Genomic DNA, 21,597 nt, shown 5'->3' on the forward strand with positions numbered 1-21,597 from the left:
AAAAGAATGATGTTTGCAGCAGAGTTCAGCACCCGTTCCAGTAACAGTTTTCGAAAGACGATATTGAAATTACAAAACTGCGTTAGGGCTCAAATGATCTACTTCTGTCATATATGAGTTGACAGATGAATACATTCAGGAAGTTGCAAGCTGGTTATCAAAAAGCTTTCTCACATTTTGCTTCCACTATCATCCTCTTTTTATTTTATGAAACATCAGCACCTTTTATCCTGTTGTTACTTGTGATAAAGGACACAGAACACTGGCCCCGTATCTCACAGAAAAGAGGAATATGTATAAATGTTAACGGCTCAATAAGTATGCAGTATTATATTGAGGACGTAAAACTTCTAAAATGTCCACAACATTGGTATAATTCCTTGTTTTCACATGAGTCCCTTGGCTTCAGGGCACTATAAACAGAGAGGACACCATAACAAAGCACTGCCCACAGCCACAATTGACCTTTGGGGTTCTGATCCCTTAATGTGTTTCTCTGTGTTGGTGCTGATAAAGCCTCCCTTTGCCGCTGTCCAAATCTATAAAGCTTTTTTCCAAAGATGCTGGTAATGCGGAGTGAGAGACACAAATATCCGCCCCATTCTATGGTCATAACCTCTGCCTCTGCCATCGATAGCTCTAATAGGTGTTTAGAAGGCCTTGTATTCTCCTCCGTTTGATAGTTCGGCATGTCATTCAGAGAGCAAGGTTTGTGTTGAGGGGGCGGGGCGGAAGCCAGACAATAATTTTTTAGTGAGGTCCGCTGAGGTCTGAACTGCAGAATGAGAACACCTATTCAAAACCAATCTCTTTTAAATTTGTAACACCCTAGATTTGCATAATTCATGTGGTCCACCTGAAACAGAAAAAGAAATAGATTTGCAATTCCATTCGTGATCATAGCACTCCAGTTATTATGTTAGAAGCACATGTGGGACTTGAAGGCGCAGCATGAAGGGCTACTGCTTACAGATTGATCCCTGTGCAACACTAGTTATTGAACGCGTCTTTACGATATTTTTTTTCATCCTTAATAACGGCAGTTTACTTCTCAAGAATTCAGACGTATTGCAGTTAGACCATGCTGATGTCTAAAACACTACTTTTTAATCAAAAAATGTTGTTCTATATTGAATCCAAGAGAAGCCACTAACCCTGTCAATATTTTTGTTTTAAACCGCTATATATAATTCAACATTTGACAGCTGTCTTTGGCAGACAGCTACAGCTATTTGTGTTCATGACAATCTATGAATGCTTAAAAAAAAATAAAATACTGTAGCCTATGTGGTGGCATCAGTTTAGTATTAGTGTTTTTATCATGGATCTGCAGAGCATACCATTCTTGTTAAAGGATTATGGTCATGAATTATGAATTAGTATTATCTGTTTGTGTGTGTGTGTGTGTGTGTGTGTGTGTGTGTGTGTGTGTGTGTGTACTGTTTAATTGTGTAGTCATTGCTTTAAAAAACAAGATGGAAGCTGTTCTTTTATGTCAATGATATACTTTGTATGAGTTAAATGTTTATCACTACTGACAAAATGGTACTGGTACTGGGAATGTTTAGTCTTGGTTGGGTAATACTTGGTTGGTAATTCCTCAGTTTAAATGACTGGTATGAACTATTATGTATTAGATATCAATGTCTAGCTGTGGAATGAATGAAAGAGGATATTCTTGTTTGGAAAATAAATTTAAAAGTGAGGGTCATATTATGTCAAAACTAGACGAGTATTCACAAAAGCATTGGAGCGAGTACCCGTCACCAAAAAGGAGGATCAAGTGGTTAGTGCTTATTCAATATGACATTGTAAAGTGGAATTTCTAAAGATACATAGGCAATGCTACAGTTTGTAATGTTGCCTATTTATTGAATTGAAAAATGTGATGATTTATGAATTTTCTTTTTTGTTGATTTATTTGATTCGTACTTAAATATGATGTTTGTAATCATATTGTTTTTCAAAGCAAAGGCTATCAATCTAGAACACTCTGAACAATATAGATATACAATACAAATGGTATCTATCTTACCCAGATTACTTGTCTTAAGTATGACTTATTTGCATCTTGGGCTGGGCTATAAGGCCAAAATCTTCAATCACTATAAAGGTCATTTCATTTCTCGATAACGATATGTATCACAATATAGCATGTTTTCTAAAACTACATGAAATAACTACAGGGATTTGATTTGATTACTATTGTGTGAATTCAATACTTGACAAAGGACAAATAGTGATTCTTTTCTCATTTAATTAAGCACTTTAGTGCAAAAAAACCCAACAGATTTTCTGATTAACAATTTATCAGGATATCTCTATATGATTTCATCACGGTATGATGCCATTGAATGACAATAAATAGTTATAGCCCAGCCCTAATTGCATTATTTTACCCAGGAAGAGCACTGGGATTCATAATATTAGCTACCTACTGTCTTACCCCCTGCCTTTCGCACTGGGCTTCAGCAGCCTGCTGCTGCTTGGACAGAAAAACCCTCCACTGAGGTTTAACGCAACCAATGAGATTATTTCTGCTTGCATAGCAGCTCTGTCTCTGAAAAATGTTTGTGTAGCTTAAACCCCAATCTGCCTACATGTCCTGGTTCATGTGTGGCCGTGACTCCCCAGACTTGGGGTTTGTTCGAGGCATACTGCCTGCTAGTAGTGTGGAACACATGCCTGGCACAACCAGTGCCATGGGGGGGACTGATTCACAGCTGGTTTGATTGGGGCTCTGGCCTTAATCGCCCACGTCTCTGCCATCAGTGCTCAAGGAGCAGTCACACACATGTTAACTGTGACCATACAAGGGAAACTGATTGCAGCCTTCCAGATTCATTCCCAATCAAATACTGGTGTTGCTTTGTGAGATGGGTATCAATGTCTAACGAGAAAGCTTGGGCGAAGCACTTCACAAGCTACATCAAGTCCCAATTATCATGCAGACGAAGGAAGGGGTCTATTTTGGGACTGCCGATTGTTGGGTTCGGAATGGTAGGTAGGAGTCTATGCGTTAGAGATAAATATGTCTACTCCTGTGGAAATGCATTAACCATGCATCATTTAATCCTAAACACTTTTGCAAAGGGCCGCAACATAAAAAAAAAAACACAGAGGTCGTGAAAGGTCGACGTCGAGCAGCTCTGCAGAGAGCAGAGCAGACTGCTCATCAAAACAGAGCGGCTTCTCCGGAATTTGACAAACAGAAGATGATCAGCATACGTTTGCCAAATGTGCTTGCAATGTGCTTGCAAGCATTCTTTTGTTCCTCCAATGCACTGTTTTGTATCGTCTAAATCAAAAGCCACTGAGGTATTTATCATTCCTAACTCCTTTTCTCCAAAAGGCCTGCTGAGGACAATGGATTTGCGAATGCATAACACACGCACTGGGTAATTTGACTTTATGAGATGGCATTTATTTTCATTTATCAAAATAAAGTTTTGCCTGACCGTGAGAAGCAGTCAATAACAATGTACAGCTAATGCAATTTTGAACACACTTAATGCACTGCTCACCCGACTAGAGAGAGAACGGCAGTAGTAAATTGGTTGACTGTTGCTGATAAGCTGAACAGCAAAGCGGCATCCAAGCATTCGAATGAGGGCATTAACGGTTCTTTAAAACAGGAATAATGAAGTGATGAACGAGTGTTGTGTTGTCTCTTGCTCTTGAGAGGAAGGTCTGCCAATGGAGGAAAATGGTGACAAGATTGACTTCTAAAGGACATCAGCAGAGAAGTAGTAGGTCATCAGAACTTAGCGAATACGATAATTGCGAACCAAAAAAAGAAAGAAAAGAAAAATAGCTCAGCCTCATTTCAGGATAATTGTGTCTTTATATAAAAAAAAGCAGCTTCACACACACTCCTGCATGCACACACAGATATATTCAGTCATGCACAAACACTCACATACAAATGCGTACAGACACGCAGACCTCTCTTAATCTTTCCGACACACACACACACACACACACACACACACACACACACACGTGCTTGCGCACAAAATACACAAACAAGCTCAAATGCAGTGCACAATCACAAAGCAAATGTCCCCACAAAGTAGATGAGCTCCACTCTGTGTCGAATTGAAAGCATCTGCAAAGCCAGTTTCTCTCGGCCGCGGAGGCGTGCATCAGCCGGCAGAAGCGCCTGCTCGGTGTCCCAGGGTGGCTCGCGTAACACTTGGCCTGCTCCCTAGCCACTGCCTGGATCAGAGAGGCCCACTGCTATCATCTAGGCGCTGGCAGCAGAGAGGCTAGGCTTAGAATGACAAATTGGTTAGAGGGAGTGAGTGACGAGAGCAGGCCAAGAAATATACTTTGAAGGGAGAAATGCATTCCGGGTTGTGACAAGCATGCCACATTATATGGTCAAGTGTACAAGTCTGACTCCCTCCATGTGGATTGATCCAGATCCCAAAGACACTTAAATGAGGCAAGGCTTTCTCATCAAGACAATGCCAGAGTATTTATCTTAGAAAGTCACCCAAAATATTACTGGATTAGAGAGCTTTTCAGCACATCGTCTCTCTTCTCGTGGCCTCAATTTGTATCAAACTGCCGCTCCTCTCCAAACTATCTGAGCGATGACGATTTTGTTTGCCTCTTAGGTCATATTTTTCGCACCGACATTAGTGTAATATTCACAAATTTCTAAACATGTAATTACAACTTAATCCAAGGAGACGTCTCCCCTTATAAACCAGGAAATGTACGCAACTCACTCAAGATAATTACAGAAAGAATCAACAAAAAAGTGTTTTTGTTTTATTTTTATAATACCATGCCAATATGATTCTAATTGATTCATTATTGATTTAGAGTGTGTTACTTGGTTGACTATTTCAACAAACTAAAAATTTCCAAATGTTTTCCCCATCATGATCTGCCAGCAAATAATGCTATCTGTTTACAGTTTGGCAGAGACTTGTGGAATGAAACATTCTTGGAAAGCAATGCTATGTTTAATAAATGATGTTTTTTGTTTTGTATTGAAGTAGAGCTTGATCTTCAGTAAGAGCGCATACACGGTGCAGACCTGTGGCTCCTGTTGGAGGTCAAATATATTTAAAAAAAATCAAGTCGCCCCCTCTCTCACCTGAAGGCCACACACTGTAGCTGAAAGCATCGAGTCGAAATATAAAAGCTTGAAACTAAAAAAAAAAAGAATAGAAACTGTGTGACCTGATTTTTAAAAAAGACATCATATGCTCAGAACTGGTACACAAACCTTTGTTGAGCCACTGCATGTATTGTGGTACACGACAATTCTATTGCTTAATTTAAAACCGTATCAGCCTGTGACTTTTCTGTAGGTGTCAGGTTTCTGAAAACTCAATGTTCTAATGAAATGTCATAGCAGTTGTAAAGGCAGTAAAAACAATATAACGCTTCCCTGGCACGTTCTAGATTATCATAAACCCACATGGTATGAAATCCGGTTCTAGTTAATCCACAGCAATATTGCACTTATCAAAACAATCCACGGCACAAAAGACTGAAGACTAAATCTCCAATGAACGAGGACTGGTGATCGAGTGAATAGTGACCGACTGAGTCATGTTGGCGATGTATTGAAAAAATGAATCCAAAGTGGCCTTGAAAGCTTAAATTTGATTTGAGTGTACATACTAATGAATGAATACCAACCACTATACTAAATATTTGATCATACCACATTTTGCCTCTTGGAATGATTTACAAGAATGTGTTCCTGCTGTGTTAAGAGTGAGTTTGTTCTAAACACAGCTGCTTTCTAGGTTGTAATTACATTGTTTTTCTGCAGGCTTGTTGGCACCTTGGTCAAAGGCAAGCTCCTGTGTGCTTCTAGGAGACTCTCTCATGTAAATTAGAGCCTCTTTCCTTGTCAAAGCAATCATGACATTGCACTAGTGCAATGCTAGGTCTGCAAATAAGCCATGTCAGAAGCACACACACACACACACACACACACACACCGGATGTAACCCTCTTGAATTCTCCCTTTGAGCAAACTGCAGAGCCGCACCAGTTGGCATCTCCAGAATTTGGTTTGAATGAGGCTCACCCTGGCACAATTTCAAAGAGCTTGTGCTATATGTGCAGCTTCCTTCAGGCACTAGTTTCTGAACCTTCATCATGCTGTATGCATATGCACAGTACTGCACTAAGCTCACATTGAAGAACAGATAAACATGCCAAGCAGGGACGGAGATGGAAGGCAGTGTGCTTATGTCTAGTTAGCCTGTCTGTATGTTGTCTCTGTGTGCCTCAGCTTGACTGACATGGTCTATCTAATAACATGGCAGGTAGACAGTATGAAAGCCTTGTAGGTTTTTACCCATTAAAATGATATTCAATCATTTTTTGATGGGGATTTCTTTTGCCCCGAAACCACGCCTTGTAATGATTCAAGGTTCGAGTGCCTTTCACATTGAAATGTTGTGTTGCTTGAAGCCACATCAAAATAATTGTTTTGATATGTCCCGTTTTTTTTGTCTTGGCAATGACATTAATAGGAGGTGATCGTACAATGAGGATAAAGAACATTTTTGAGGTTTGTTGACTATATTTGAGCCACGTAATCCCCTGGCTCGCAGTTATAGGGTTTCAGTCTGGGCATCACGGAAAAGGCATTGCTTTGCGATACAAGTGGTGCACATATTGCGTGCCCCTTTGATTGCATGTCCAAGTCAGCCGTTAAATAATAATAATGCAGGGATTGAAACACTGCAAAATAGCCCAAGGCTCTGAAATTGCTAATGAACAGCAGCAGGGTGCAGTTGGGGGTACAGTGGGGGGGGGGGGGTTGAGGCATCTGAATACTTCCTGTTTCAAAGACAAATAATCTATGGTCGCTTTCTTTTATACTCAAAACATCTTTGTCATTGCGTCAAATGGGGGAAAACATTAAATCCAATATGGACTCAGATGGCTATAAAGGACTGTATGAAAACAAGTTTGGGCTAAAATATAAACGCATCTTGTTCTCCTTAGACGTTATCAACGTGCTAATCAAACTTCAACACAAGACAGCTTTATCTTGCATAGCACTTGTGTTTTACGCATGGTACACTCTCTTCTTTCACTCCCTGTCAAGAGGTTTTTTCACACTGCAGAGAACCATCAAGCAAAGGGAAATCCATGGAGAGGGACAGAGACAGAAGGCAAGAAAAAGAGAATATATTTGGTGCTGTGTGCTGCAGATCAAAAACATGGCAGTCACATGATCAAAGGCATTTGATAATCCTTGAACTATATTGCTCCTTTAATCCTAGTGAGAGTACTATATTTTATTGGGGGTGGGGGACAATGTCAGGGTGGCAACAGAGTAAGAAAAGCAGTAACTAGCTGCTGGAAACGCAGTTTACTAAATGTAGCTTGGCACTTTTGATGTAGCCGGGGAAGACGACAGAATAAAGCCTCCTTGTGTGTGTGGAGAATGGAGGCTGAGCTGATGGAGCTAGAAACACAAATGTGCCACAAGTCCCTGTCCACTCAGCACTGAATAGTGCGCTTGTTTTTTTCAGGGGACTTGTAAGGGATGTTGGCTTGTTGAGTGTGACCAGACTACTATATATATTAGATCTGGCACATAACAGAAAGGAAGTTATGCAAGCTTTGGTCTAATATTCCTTTTGAGCGAGCTTGAGTTGGATAGTTCTGTTATACCGAAGGGTTCACCTCCATATGTTTATAAATGAACCAAGACTGCTAATTTGTAGGTTAGATTAGTTGTAGGGTAAGACTGACGCTAAAGGACAAAAAAAAAAAAAACTTGCTAAATCAGCATGTATCCAAGAAATCAGACAAAGAAACATCATGTTTCAGTTATCTTTCCATTTCCTCAGAAAATAAATGTTGCTGTGCATCATAGCCTTGTGCTCTCTGGGCCTCATCAAATTACAATAACCACCTCAAGTGCTCTGAAAAGACTAAAACATCAATATATGGTGTAATCCAAGACCCTCGGTTGCAAGGCTTGTCAATAATGTTTGCCTATCAGATGCAAAATGTTCCAGACCAAAGGTGAGTTGAAAAATGTTTTCTCCTTCCATTTCTATTCATGACTTGTCTCCTGATGACATGAGTATCATCGCATTTGTGTTTCCTGTAAAAACATGGACTGTGAGTTATTGCTCACAAAGCTGGCTGCTCTCCGCATTGATAAACAATGAATGATTACTAATTACTTTTTACATGTGTGTGTTACACTGGAGCTGTGTGACAAAATAATATGGCCTAAATGAAAAGTGATGTTTTGCTCTGCTCAAAGAATAAAATGAGATTGTAATGGGGGGGGGAATCAGTAAAAAATAAAACACTGATTACAGCCTGGGGAGACCTTGCTATGTGATTGTGTTTGTGTCCAAGAAAAAGAAAGGGAAAAGGATTTAGAATATCTGTGGTTGGCATCACGCTTAAACAGGCTCCGTTTGTTACATGAACTAAAGCACTGAATCCAAGCAGCAACACATTATATTTGTATCTGTAAATATTGCTTCTTCCACGTCATTTGTGCTTTTACATTGAAGTGGTTGACGAAGATGAAATAGAAACCCTATCGTTTGCTTCAAATTTATACAGACATAAAATAAATCCTAACATTTGCTGCTTAGCAATGTTCTCTTCTGATTTCTGACACTGATTACATATTTCTTTCTTATAGATCTGGGGATCTTTGATTAACGATGGCCAAAGCCTGATCCCTCTCAAAGCCCCATTTACTATATAATGAAATTAAGTGATATTTTTATAGAGGTACTCTGTGATTGTATATGTTGTTTGTATGTATACCCTGTGCTCCACCCCCATGTTTTTTGTTGTGTAAGTATAGCATCCACTTGTAAACCTCTCAGTACTACATTCAGCACTTTAACGCTGTAGGCAGAGCCTCTACCACCAGGGTGTGCACAGGTGTACTGTATGTATACAGTGATCGGGATGTGATTTGTTTGTTTCTACACCTGCCATTCCAGCTGAACCGTGCAAGCGCTGATGAAGGTCCTTTAGACAAAAAGCAAAAAATAAGGCATTCTCTGCATGGATTAAAGTGTGCGGATATCTATTCTACCTGTTTGACGCTGATTACATAAAAGATTTAAACCTTTTCCCTTTTTTTAGTAGCACATCAGACCATTCTAGAGTGAATGGGAGTTATATGGTGAACTGGAAATGTTTTGTGCTTCTATTTCCAGTCTTGTTACCATTGATTGTTAAGAGTGGTACAGGGCATAATCGTCTCCATATTGTAAAAGCTGGAGTTCAGGTCATTGGAATGTCCTCAGTTTTTTTATTCATCTCCATTTAAATATGCAATATAAAAGATAGAAGTCACAATGCTGGAGACTGCTTGGAATCAAGGTCATTCTGTTTCCCCCACTGTAAATCAAACCATCCTCACACATGCAACACACTCAAAAGCAAATTCCATCTATTGCTCTCATCCCCAAAGAAAATAACTCATGTTTATTTGTCACATCAATTAAGATATCATGGTCATATAGACTACTCAATCTGTTGGGAAAATTTTGTCTACTAATTCCATCATCCCAGCAAGGCCCATTTATTCATTTATATTTAATGACGCAGTGTTTATGCTGCAGTGAAAGCTTGGCTGTTTTTTTTTATTTTTTTTAACTCTCCGAGTTGCCTCGGCCAGAGAGGTGTTCTCCTTCTATGTTGCAATGAAATATAGATGTTAAGAGTCTGGAGAGTTGAGTGTGTCATGTGTCCCGGTGATACCATAAGGCAGCCATTAATAGTGTCAGGGAGCATCAGACATACCACAGGCACATAATTGGATATGAGGGCATAACTGAAAGCACCTGCTTGGAAATCAACAGGGCCTTCCCAGGAGGCAGGCCCTTGGTAGATTCCCAAAAAGGTTTGCAGAGCCCATCCACATCCCTGCTGGGTTTGCCTCGCTCATTTCTCTTTTCTTTTCTAACGGAGGTCAGCTCAAGATGGCTTCTTGTTTTCTCTTTTTTTTATGATGGCATTGTGAGTATGCAAATACTTTGAATCTTTGCATAATCACAAGCAGCGGGGCCATCTGTTGTTGGCTTGTTGACTTACCTTGCGTCAGCTTTTTAATGGTGTTTTCTTGTATCCGAGTGATGTATTGGTGTATTAACAATGTGATAATCATTTAACCTCAAAAAATGAGCTCAGGCGTGTATGCAAAAGTCTGAACATATGTTCAGTGAAATCTTCTGACAAAGAAGGATTTAAAATCTTCGTGGAGGCACGGAAGGAGGGGGAAACTGGAAAACAAAACAAAATACATCACTATACCCACTCACATGGTGGACGCTAAGATGATATTGTCAAGATAAAGATTTAAAATACAACTGTCAACAAAAGCTGTGGTTTTGGATTAGTGGGCTGCAAAGATTGCGAGTCGCTTAACCCCTCTAAAATATATTGCAAAAATGCTAATGGTAAGGACTGGGGAATAAGCTGCAACTTCTGTCACTGGCGATTTGCAGGGAGATGCCCTCCACAGAAAACATGTCCCTGATAATGTGTTTTTCTTGTAGAACCTGATCCAGACACCGGAGAAGTCTTTCAACTCACCGCCCCCCATTTGTCCTCATAAGGTAAGCTCCAGTTTGCTTTCAGACAGGGGACGAACAACATTATGTAAAGTAACAATTATTTCAAGCATTTAATGTTATTTAATGTCTTATTAGCTTTTGTTTGTGTGCCTACTCACATGTCACATTTGTAAATTAGCTTTATATCATGTCAAGACCATTCTATGCACCACATTCCTTTCACAAAAATATTTGCCAAAGGACGTGCAAATTAATTTGCTTATCAGTTATTCTAAAAAGACTATTTTTCACTTAAAAATCAAGCATATTTTTTACTCTCCCTGCTGTTTTTGTCTCTCTGCATTTCATTATTTCAACATTTATTTGACATGAGGTGAGAAGGGCAGATTTATTCAATGATAATTAGTCCTATACATGCACAGTCAAAGTCATCACTTCCCTCTGATGCTCTCAAGTCATTTCCACACATTGAAATAACTTGCCGCCTCAGTTCCTGCTCCTGGTGCATGCCTCTTGCAAATGTGATAATGTGCTATGTAGTGAAATTCACACGATTTCAGTTCACTTACCACCAAATGTGTCAAAAATGCCCGTGTCCTTTTCTGGATGAATGGCTGGTATGGTGGAGAGTGGCTTGTTGCAAGAGTGGACCTTGGTAAAAGGAGCCCAATGGAGGGAAGCTCTCTGACAGCCTGTCATCAACTGTTCAAAGCCTAACACTCCTCTACATCGCTAATGCACAGCTAGCTGTCTAAAATGACTTTGCTGGCATTGAAAGCTGTAGATGGTGTTGGACAGTAAATAATAATAAAATATGATTCGCCTCCCCCCCCATGCCTGTCATTGGTAAATCACAGGGAAGGCAATCAACTTATGTTTGGAAGTCTGTCAACACTGCATGCCCTTCACATATCACCTGCACTTTTCATATTTAGGTTGCTCTTGATGAGAAATTTCAGTCTGACATAGTCGAGTGTAGGACGGGCTGTTGCAGATGTTTAATACAGGAGCACTTCTTTCTCTCTAGCTCGAGTATGTCTGTCAGTGTCCCGCCACATTTCCGTCTCGTTCTGTCTTTCTCTCACTTACTCTCTTTCCATTTTCACACAGCTGATCAGGACTGATGTAATGGGGGGGAACACCGTGGGTTTGCGGATCGTATTATTCACTTTTTAGCTGTTAGCAGCGGAACATAATCTCCCTCTAGTCAGCTCACATTAGTCTCCATGATCCGCACCAACCCAATATGTGCAGTGAATGCAATGGGCCAGCTGGGCTAATTTAGTATGTCAGTCAGCTCTGGAGGCTGCTAAAACGAGTAAATGGCTGGATATGATTTATATGAAAAGAATATTCCGATTGTGATGGCTCTCAGAATAGAATATCCTCTGTCTTTTTACACTTCTCTTCATCTGCATTGTGTGCATCCCCCAGATAGATAGTGGAATGAACAGAGGGCTTTTAAACTGACTACTCTGTGATTATATTAAGAGTGTGAGAGCGAGGAAAGACAGGGGAGGGAGGAGATCGGGTGCCCGAGCACTAAGTATATATAATTGCTTCTTGACACATTGGCCAAATTCTGCAGTGCCAGGATCTGAGCGAAGATGATTAACGGCTGTCCGAGTGGGTGGGCACTGCAGGTCTTTCAGGGCCTTTGGTTTCCATAGCGATCCAAGTCTAAAGGCCATACATTGCATACTGGAAATCCCAGAGGTCTGCACGTTGTTAAACTACAATTATAACTCGCATCAAGAGCATTGTCTGTCAACAGCAGGCTCTCGTATTCATCCGCAAAGCAGCTTGCTGCTTTCTCTCCCTTTTCCTTTTATTTCCTCCTCTATTTTTCCTAAATGGTCTCCTCTAGCTGGCGAGAAGATAAAGAGTGAAAATCTTGCATTCTGTGAATAATTGATGAGTGGGCTCACCTCAGAGCACCATTACAGTACGGCAGTCAGGGTACGAGGTGAGGGTAAGATCATATTTCTGACACTAGGCTTCAGGCGGTAGAAAATTGTGTCAGTTTTTCACAAGGTTTTCTTCTGAATCTACAACATGAATAACAGTTTCTCATTACAGCACAACAGGATAGGAAAGAATTTTGAAGAGGGTTGTGCACATGCATACACGTTCCAGCACAATCACATTTGTAGCGGAGATGGTAAACAGAAACGTCTGAAATAAGACAATTGTTTACTTCTGTGTTCTTCAAAATGTAATATATGAAATATTTAGTTATGGATTGGTATGATATTGAAGAGCAGCGTTCTGGCTGATATTATTGTTAAGTATGTGCGAAAGAATGTGTGTGCATGCATGTGTAAATAGATGTCTACGTGAACAGTGCATTCTAGTTAGGTGGCAGATGGAGAAGGCAAGAATGGGGGTGGGGATCAAGCAACTCTGACAGTATGGGGCCTGCACTGCACCCTGTTCCTGCCAGCTCTGAAATTGCTAAGGTAAAGCCGTGCAGCTCCAAGCCATTTTACAGTGTTACTTTGCGCACAAGATGAAAACCGCTGCTGTGAAATGTCGACTAACAATTGAATGAGAGAGTGACTAACATGCGCGACAGACACGCTGCTTCTTGAAGCACGCTTTGTCCTGTGAGGTCTGATAAGGGTGCGAACGCAAACACGTTGATTGCCACAGATAAAATGCTGAGAAGATCCTGTGGGCAGCAGCATTTTCAAGCCAAGGAAAGGCCACTGAAGAAGCGCATCTTAATGATGAATCATTCTGTATAATAAAAGAAAATCCCTCTGGCATCCAAACAAGAGGCTAGTCATGCAGCAATTAAGCGTAGTTAAAGGCATCAAGCTGAATATGGGTGGCTAGTGAGGCATCTTCCTGAATACGTACGTCCACGTGCATGTCCTTGCCTATGCAAGCGCGCAGACACACACATTCACTCACTCAACCCGTCTTACACACACACACACACAGACACGCAGAATTCATACGAGGCAAATGTGATCTCAAAAGACAAGCAGCGACAACCCACGGCTCCATCAGAGTGCCCGGGGTTGCATTGGTGGCCATCGTCAAACAAATAATTCTTTGTGACTGAAAAAAAAGCCAATCCAAAAGGTCATTTGTGACCTCTGGGACCAGTACTCTGCAGAATCTGTCACTAGCAAGCACCGCATGTCTGTGTCAAATGGCAAAAGGTATGCGGTGCAGCCAGCCTGCCGTGTAATAAAGACGGTAGGCCTATATGTATGTGGCTTCGCTGTCACAGTTGCATTAACAGGGCTCTGCAGTCTCCTGGCTTATCTGCAGAACATCCGACATGCCATGCTGTATACTTGACTAACTTGAAGGACTGGTCACAGCTTGTAAATTGTGCAAGCTTTATATTTAAACGGGTTTTAGGGCCACATGTGGAACACCGTATCAATAAATATTATTGGATTCACATTTATTATAGTGGTAATTTGACTGATAAATCTCTAAATGATATCCGTCATTACAGAGCATGTTTAACTGCTATGTGTGTGCTCTCATGCAGTGCTCTTCTGATTTACGAGGTAGAGGTAATCCTCAGAGGAATCACCAACAATGACCAACCGCCATGCTTGATATTATCGCTCTCGTCACACGATTTCCACACCAAGGGTTAATAGCGTCAGAAATTCAGGGGAAATTGATGAAGGAATATATAATCCGTGCCTCCCTCTCAGCCAGCTTGCCATGCTCATATATCTGCATCAGACCACACCTCCATGTGGAACAAATCAATAAGATTCCATTTCTAACCAGATTCCTTTTTTTGGAATGGTGAAATCCCATCTTCATGGACACACTAACAAATTGGATATCCTGACGCTTACATTTGAAAAAGAAACAGAAACAGACGTGCCATAGGCGGTTCTGTAAAAAAAAAGTATATGCCATGCATATTGTGTGTACAAATTGCATATCACACAAAATTGTGTGAGTGCAAATGAGGCAACGCTCTTTATATTTCCCAGATCTCCTGCACTGTACTCTCTCTCTCTCTCTCTTTACTCTCCTCTCACTTGCTACAGCATATCTCCCCCCAACATCCCGCTAAACCAATCAGGGATTTGAGGGCCTCTCTTCCAATCAATTACCACCCAAATCAGTGCAGAAGCCTTTGATATAGAATAATTTGTCAAATCAGTGCAGATGGCTGGGGGCAGGTACCCCTGTGCCATAGGTCACATCCACATGGAAATCTCTGCTCAGGGTGGGATCTCCCGATGCTCCGCAACCCATTAATGGGAAGTCATTGTGTGCTCCAGGACTGCTGTCCAGCTGCCTGGTCCCATAGATTGCCAATGTATAAGCATCTTAGCCTGACCGGTGGATAATGCTAAGTCCCAGGGTCTATAATAATGATTTGGATTATTTTTAAAGGCAGGCTAAATGTGACTTTCAGAGATCCTAATTGAGGTGTTCATATGGACTGAAGAAAAGCTGCAGAAGGTGTTCCAAGGTGCATTTCTAAAGTGCAGCATTATCACATTTGACCTACTGCGACAAAATATACCTTCGGTGCTCTTCATGTGAAATAATAATGACCTGTGATACAAGTAGGGAAGGTGTATAGCTTTAACTTGAAGCAGTACATGTTACATGTGTTGGAATCCATAAACCAAATGTAATTACATTTTTACAATGTCAGACAATTCTGCACTCGCCAACTGCGTCTGGTATGGAGAAAGTCTCCAAACATGCAGCACTCATCCGTAGATTGTGCCATTAATGCGTGATTGGTTCATTCATTAAACAGGCTTGGGACAAAAGCAATTTGTCACCGTTTGTGTAGTGTCGAGTAGTGGGAGGAATATTAGACGTAAACTCTGTTCATATAGTTTGAGTTATACCATAAAAAGTGACTAAACACACTAATCCATAGATGGAACATAGGCCTTGTATTTGTAATTCTTTATGGGTTCTTGTCATTTTGATATTTTTCACATGGGCTGATGCTGTGTCAGCTACCTTTCTGTGAATACACTTCCTGTAACATCAGTTACTCTTTTAGGTCAGTGTAGCAGGGTCTGTTCTACATGATCTTTTGCTTAGGTTTCCTTATGTTTTTGTGTCTTGAGGTTGTGTATGCGGTCTTCTCGTCTTAGCCAAATTCAATTCAGCTAAACTAAGCCGATTTATAAAAATGACGTGTTGTGTAACCTCATGATTTGCACAGTACAAAACCAGTTTTGGAAAAAAAGAGTTCCAAGCTAGCACTTCAAGCTTCAGCACTCTCCTAATCCACTGAATGCAGGTAGAAGGTGAGTTCCTTCAAGACAATAATAATAGCTGGTTAGAATGATAAAAGCACTTGTAGCGTTTCCTTAATGGGTTGTACGCTTGCAGCCAGAACACCAAAAATAGAAGAAAAGGTCGCGATGAGTCTGTCGTAAGTAGGTGGCTGCTGATCTGTTGATCTCATAAACTGTGCTTGTGAAGTCTTAGTTTTGTAGTGAACAGAACAGTTTGACCCACTAATAGATTGAATTTATTACTGAACTGAAGACAGACGGTAGCAGACCGAAGTGTTTAAGTATTGTTGACAGAGACAAGATTGCTTCTCTTGTACCAACTGAAGTGCATTAGAAAAAAAGTAAAGCAACTACATCGATAGTCAGTGACTAGAGATCTATATACTCAACTAAACAAAACTATTCAAATTTGCCGAAGTGATTTGTAATTTCCACCTCTAAATGTTGGATAGCAGTGGCATTTAGTGTCTAAATGTGAGAATATTTTGGCCAGCCTACTATTAAAGAAGTTTAGCAAGAAGTTTTAACTGAACCCATGTCTTTTTCAAAAATGTGGATACGATTAATGTTATTTAAGATTCATCATACCAAGCCTAATTTGTATAAATGTTCTAGAGGGATAGGGGATCACTTTGAATCGTGTTGTATTTTGGAAATTGTGCTTTTGTAGTATAAACATTTGCCTAACTGCATTGTAGATTAAAAAAAAAAGAGTTGCACATTGGACTATACTGGCAATAGTGAGTATTCCGAATATTGTATCTGTCTTTTCGTTTAATAAATGTGACGGTTACATTGGCAAGGATATAAAGGAACATCAATCTGTGATGTAAAGAGTAGACAATTAAATGTCAACAGATAAAAGTGCTTTGTTTAATTTAGGCCCAAAAGACTTCTAATTAAAAAACAGATTTTGAGATTGAGGAGCCGTGCGCCAAGACTATTATTCCACAGAAGCATGTTTTGTGATGTATATGCCTTTACACTTGTAAAATATATTTTTTTCAATGATATTGTATCCTTTCTTCTAAATGAATGAAAAGGAAGAACCATACCTACCTAATAGATGTACTGTGCCAAGGTTACAGAGGTTATATGTATGTGTGAAATCCTCCTGGCTAAAACATTAACAATGCAACTACATTAGTTTTCACTGACATTGATTTTCTTGGCCAGGTTGTTATCATGCAATTGTTTGCCATTAGAAGAAAACTGTGTAGTTAGATTTCCATGTTTAATGACTTAAGCGAAGCCTTTGAGGCTTCATTAGTTTGCACAGTGGTGCAACCCGAACTAGATTGTCTAAGAAAGAGATAAAGTTAAAGCAAACAAAACTTGTGTCCTCAGGTGATCTGCCCCGTCAAAAGGGGAATACAATGAAAAATAACCCAAAACAAAAATAAATACATTTTAAAAAAACTTCAACATCTAAAACCTTTAATTTATAGATCAAGCATTAATCATAAAGCGCTTAAGATTCACGTTTATGGTCCAAGTCATAAAAGAGCTTATTTTAATGATTTTATTCATGAGCAAAGTATTATTCAATACCTTCATGTTTCAGTGATGTATCCTGGCCTCTTACTTTCCCCTCCCTACCATTATAAATCAGTGCAGTGCTGTGGGATGACATGGATGCCAGCCCTCAGTTATTTGTGCAAGAATCAGACAAGTTCTCTGTGGTGTTTGAAACACATTCTTTTAGAATATGTCTTCAGATCAACACAGCACAATTGTGTCTCTGGCAGACGGAACAAAGATTGCCCAAATTAGAAATGAAAAATAAAACTCAGAGGGAGGCCAATGACCGCGAGCATTCTAACTGAAACTACCTCAATGGCCGGCTGATATCTGCAGACACATTCTACCCAAAGCCATATTTGAGCAGCAATCAACATAATTATCAGCAAGCTGCATTTGCAGATTGCGTGGGTGTGTCGTCGGTTCTCCAATTTCACAATTTATTGTCTTCATGCGAGCAACACTTTTTGTGCTAATCAAGCTGCATTTATAATTCATCTTAACATGTCAAGCTCTTCCCTGAATGTCATCACCTCTGTTTTATGTACTAAAGAGGTTGTTCATGTTTTTAAATAACTAATACATGCATCAGTTAAAGTAACTGCAAACATATGATGCCTTGTCAAAAATGTTCTGCTGCACTATGAGAGGTGTCTCCATGTGCCTCATTATTTTTTTGTTTGCTTTCTTCAGTGCAAAAGTAGTTTGTGGATCATTGCCAAGAGACTGTTTAGATCATAGTGAGCGTCATCTCCCAATTTCTCACCCATTTTAAAGGATACAGTTCTTATGCTTTTATTTCTTGACACAGATTTCATGATCTTTGAAATGCCTTGTATTAGACAGTAAGGGAAAAAACGTAGAAAAACAAAACAAATGGAATAATAAGAGGAAATTGAAGTTTGGAAATGATTACAAGCGTGCAAGCTCTCTAGGCAAAAACATGCTGCATTGCTCAGGATATTTTTCTCACCCTCTGCCTTTGCATATTTCACACTGGCGTAGTCTTCGGAGATGTAAGTCATACTGAGAGAATGTGACTCTGCATGCTAAAAAGGCATAAATACGAGAGCAAAAAAGAAACATAACCAGCAGATGACCTTATTACGCTCAGTGTGTACCATGCAGTAGCTATATTGCCTTTATTTGTCATTATTACCACCCGCCATTACTGTGAGTGGGAGGAATATCAATTTGACAAAGATGGCCTCTGACTAAATTTTAAGGAGCCCCCCTGTCACGTGAGACACATCCCGACTGTTCTGAGTGGGCAGATATGGCTGTGTTTTACTACTTATGGATATTCAGTGGAAAAGCACGGAGCGGGTCTTGCTGTAATAAGGCATTTACCAATGCAGAGTAGCACTGTGCACTGTTAGAACATATGTTAATGCCCTTGGCTGTGGCCAGAGAAACAGCAAGAGGTTCGGGGTAAAAAAGCACATGGGACTGGCCTCCTGGAGCACACATTTGCCTTCTACAAAGATATTAATATGACTGGTACTCAGTGGTGAAAGAGGAGCAAAAATTACCCTGGCAGTGAGACAAAGTTTGTTTTGGTGATGGTGATGGACCCCAATTGGGTGAGGCAGGCAGGGGAAGAGAGACAGCTCTGTGCTCAGTGGCTTTTGAATATCATCAGTGGCACACTTTTAACTGACTGCACTGCCAGAAAAACTGACATCAACATATTTGAGGAAGACATGCATGGAGCAAATGGGGATATGACTGTGAGCCTTGTCTCTGTGCTTTATCAATGTTTTACCAAGTCTGTGCCACTGGCTTTGCAAGAAGGGTTGTCTGTGTTCCCACGCAAGAGTTGACAGTTACAGTACGTATTGGAACGAAGTTGTCAGAAAAATATTCAATTAAATGTATGCTGTTCATATAAGTCACCATTAGCGAACATAGAAGGGAATATTATGCAGTTGAGCTGCCTTTTCACTGTGTGCTTAGAAATGCGGAACTTCCAACAACTGCCAACAATATGTAGATTTGGGGAGCTTATGCTGACAAGGATTCACTGCAACTAAGTAATCGTCTTGCTTTGCTTTCACATTCATATGAACTAGTGCAATGACTGCTGGGAGACCGTGCCGCTTGCTTGGCCCCCCCGGAAGTTGTCAAAAACAGCTCATTACTCATTGACTCCGGGGAGAAAAGTTTAGTTGTAACGTTAGTATATTCAGCATCCAGTTCACAACTGCAACGTGAACTGCAGTCAATGAGCTGCGGCCTGTAAAGGACCCCCTGTGGACAGCCCGCTTCGGATGGCACATGTGAGAAGTGTGCCTTCAAGGGCTTTCTGCCAGAGAACCCTTTCTTCCAGAAATGTGCTTGCATTTAGTCAACAAACCTACTTGGTTAGGTTTAGGAAAAGATTGTGGTTTGGGTTAAATTAAATCTCCCATTGTTAGGTTCAAGGAACCTCTAGACTGTGGGGAAACCTCATGTAATCCTGCCGCTTACACAAAGAGAACCGGTTTCAATTATAAACAAAGCATTTAATACATCTCATGCTTTACAGTTACACCGAATATGACCTGCTCACCCCAGAACAACGTTACCACCCACCCAGTGGTACAGGAGCAAGAGGCCGGAATTTCTTTATCCCCCGCCTTACATAGTTCAAAAAACCTCCCATAATGTCCGTAGTTCCTATTGGCTAAATCCAGTTGGCTCCTCCTCCTCGCAGGACCCTCGCACGGGTATGACCTGTAATTGCCTGTCTAGAAATCTATCTGTCCCTTACTCCCAACATACTATTCTTTACAGTTTAAAACATTCAATGACTGTCTTTTATGGCTTAACACTTCTATGGTAAACATTCTATATAAAGATAAAGATTTGCAACTTTTGGCAAAAACCTTCACAAGTTTCACAAGCATAGAGCTAAAGGTGCTACAAATTCTACTAAGATACACTTCTAACTACAAATCACTTGTAACTACAAATTCTAAAACACTTCTACAATTATGAATCTTCTAATTATGTATTCCAAGACACTTCTAATTATGATTTCTTATTTATGAATCATTAAACACTTCTATTATAATTTCCTAAAACATAGTTCCAAACCCAAATTTCCTACACCATCTGCCTGCGACTCAGTCCGCAACAGCCCCCTCCCCCGCTGCTACAAAAAGCCCCAGCAATATACACCCAAGTGTGAAGTAGATGGGGTGAACGGTCCTTGAGATATGAGGACATACAGACACACGCATACAGATATTTCTTGCTTTATAGTTAGATTACCTGACAAACTATTCATAAACTTGACATTTGTCTCACCCGAGACTGTGGAAGATGTAGTCTCTTCCTAAATATTCAGTATATTGACTGTAAATATTTTATCAGGAGCAGAAAAGTCAAACCAGTTCTTGTGTGCTGGGTGCGTTCAATGTTGCTGTTATTAAGCAACAACTTGTGTTTTCTCTGTATAGGCAGTTGCCTTCTTTTTTACTAATCATTTCTATTTGCCAATTTTTTTCATTTTATTATACTATATTAATCCCGGTAAGGGGGAAATTTGTCTCTGCATTTGACCCATCCCTGTATATAGGGAGCAGCGGGCTGCCCATGACAGGCCCATCTGTTTTTTTAAAACTTTTTAATCAACATTTCACTTGTAGCTGTGTAAGCATTTCCTTAGTGTCGTGCAACATCTTGTCTGTCCATAGTTGAGCAAATGATTACTGCACAAGTTATTTTTACAAAATCCTGACAATCATGTTTCCACTAAACGGCATCGTGCAACACTCAAAATGCACTTATGAGGTGGGGTAAGTACAAAGAAGAAAGCGTTGCTGATGCTAAAATTAAATGTGGCAAGACTGCTGTCACCGTGAGTTCTCCCATTCACAGACATGACAGACTGCTGCCAACAACGGCACTGTTATTCTTTCGACTGATCACACGCACTTTTAACACAAATGTACAACTCTTGGAGCGTGCGTCACTGGTTGCCTGGTTTTTCCTGGCACACGTGGTCCAGTCGCTTCCAAATTCACAGTTCAGCTAAACAATGTTTCCGGTCCATGATACCCCGACGGGGTAGCACCTTACTGCATTTAAAGGGAGAGTATGATTAGACAACGAGCACCAGCTGTGCCAGTCAACTCACCTGGCACTGCTCTCTAATGAGCCTCTCTCTTTCACACAGCTGAATGCCAACCATGACCACCTCCACATGCAACAATGATAGTTAGTCTAACTGGGCTAGTAGTCTCTCAGGTATGTTGAACTTGTATAATCTGTGGCTACCAATACCC

The 21,597-nt window shown here is 40.4% G+C and overlaps 1 protein-coding gene across 1 annotated transcript in view; it reads left to right on the plus strand.

The window, feature by feature from the left end:
* The window catches only part of pcdh11 (protocadherin 11), a 73,627-nt gene that overhangs the window by 36,152 nt on the left and 15,878 nt on the right, over positions 1-21,597 (plus strand). The window contains exon 5 of the mRNA XM_076103634.1: positions 10,533-10,592. Within this exon, the coding sequence (XP_075959749.1) occupies positions 10,533-10,592 (60 nt within the window). The remainder of the gene's footprint in view (positions 1-10,532; positions 10,593-21,597) is intronic.

This window comes from Anarhichas minor, unplaced genomic scaffold (assembly GCF_050575085.1).
Source record: "Anarhichas minor isolate MPS153535 unplaced genomic scaffold, ASM5057508v1 ptg000028l, whole genome shotgun sequence".
NCBI lineage: Eukaryota > Metazoa > Chordata > Actinopteri > Perciformes > Anarhichadidae > Anarhichas > Anarhichas minor.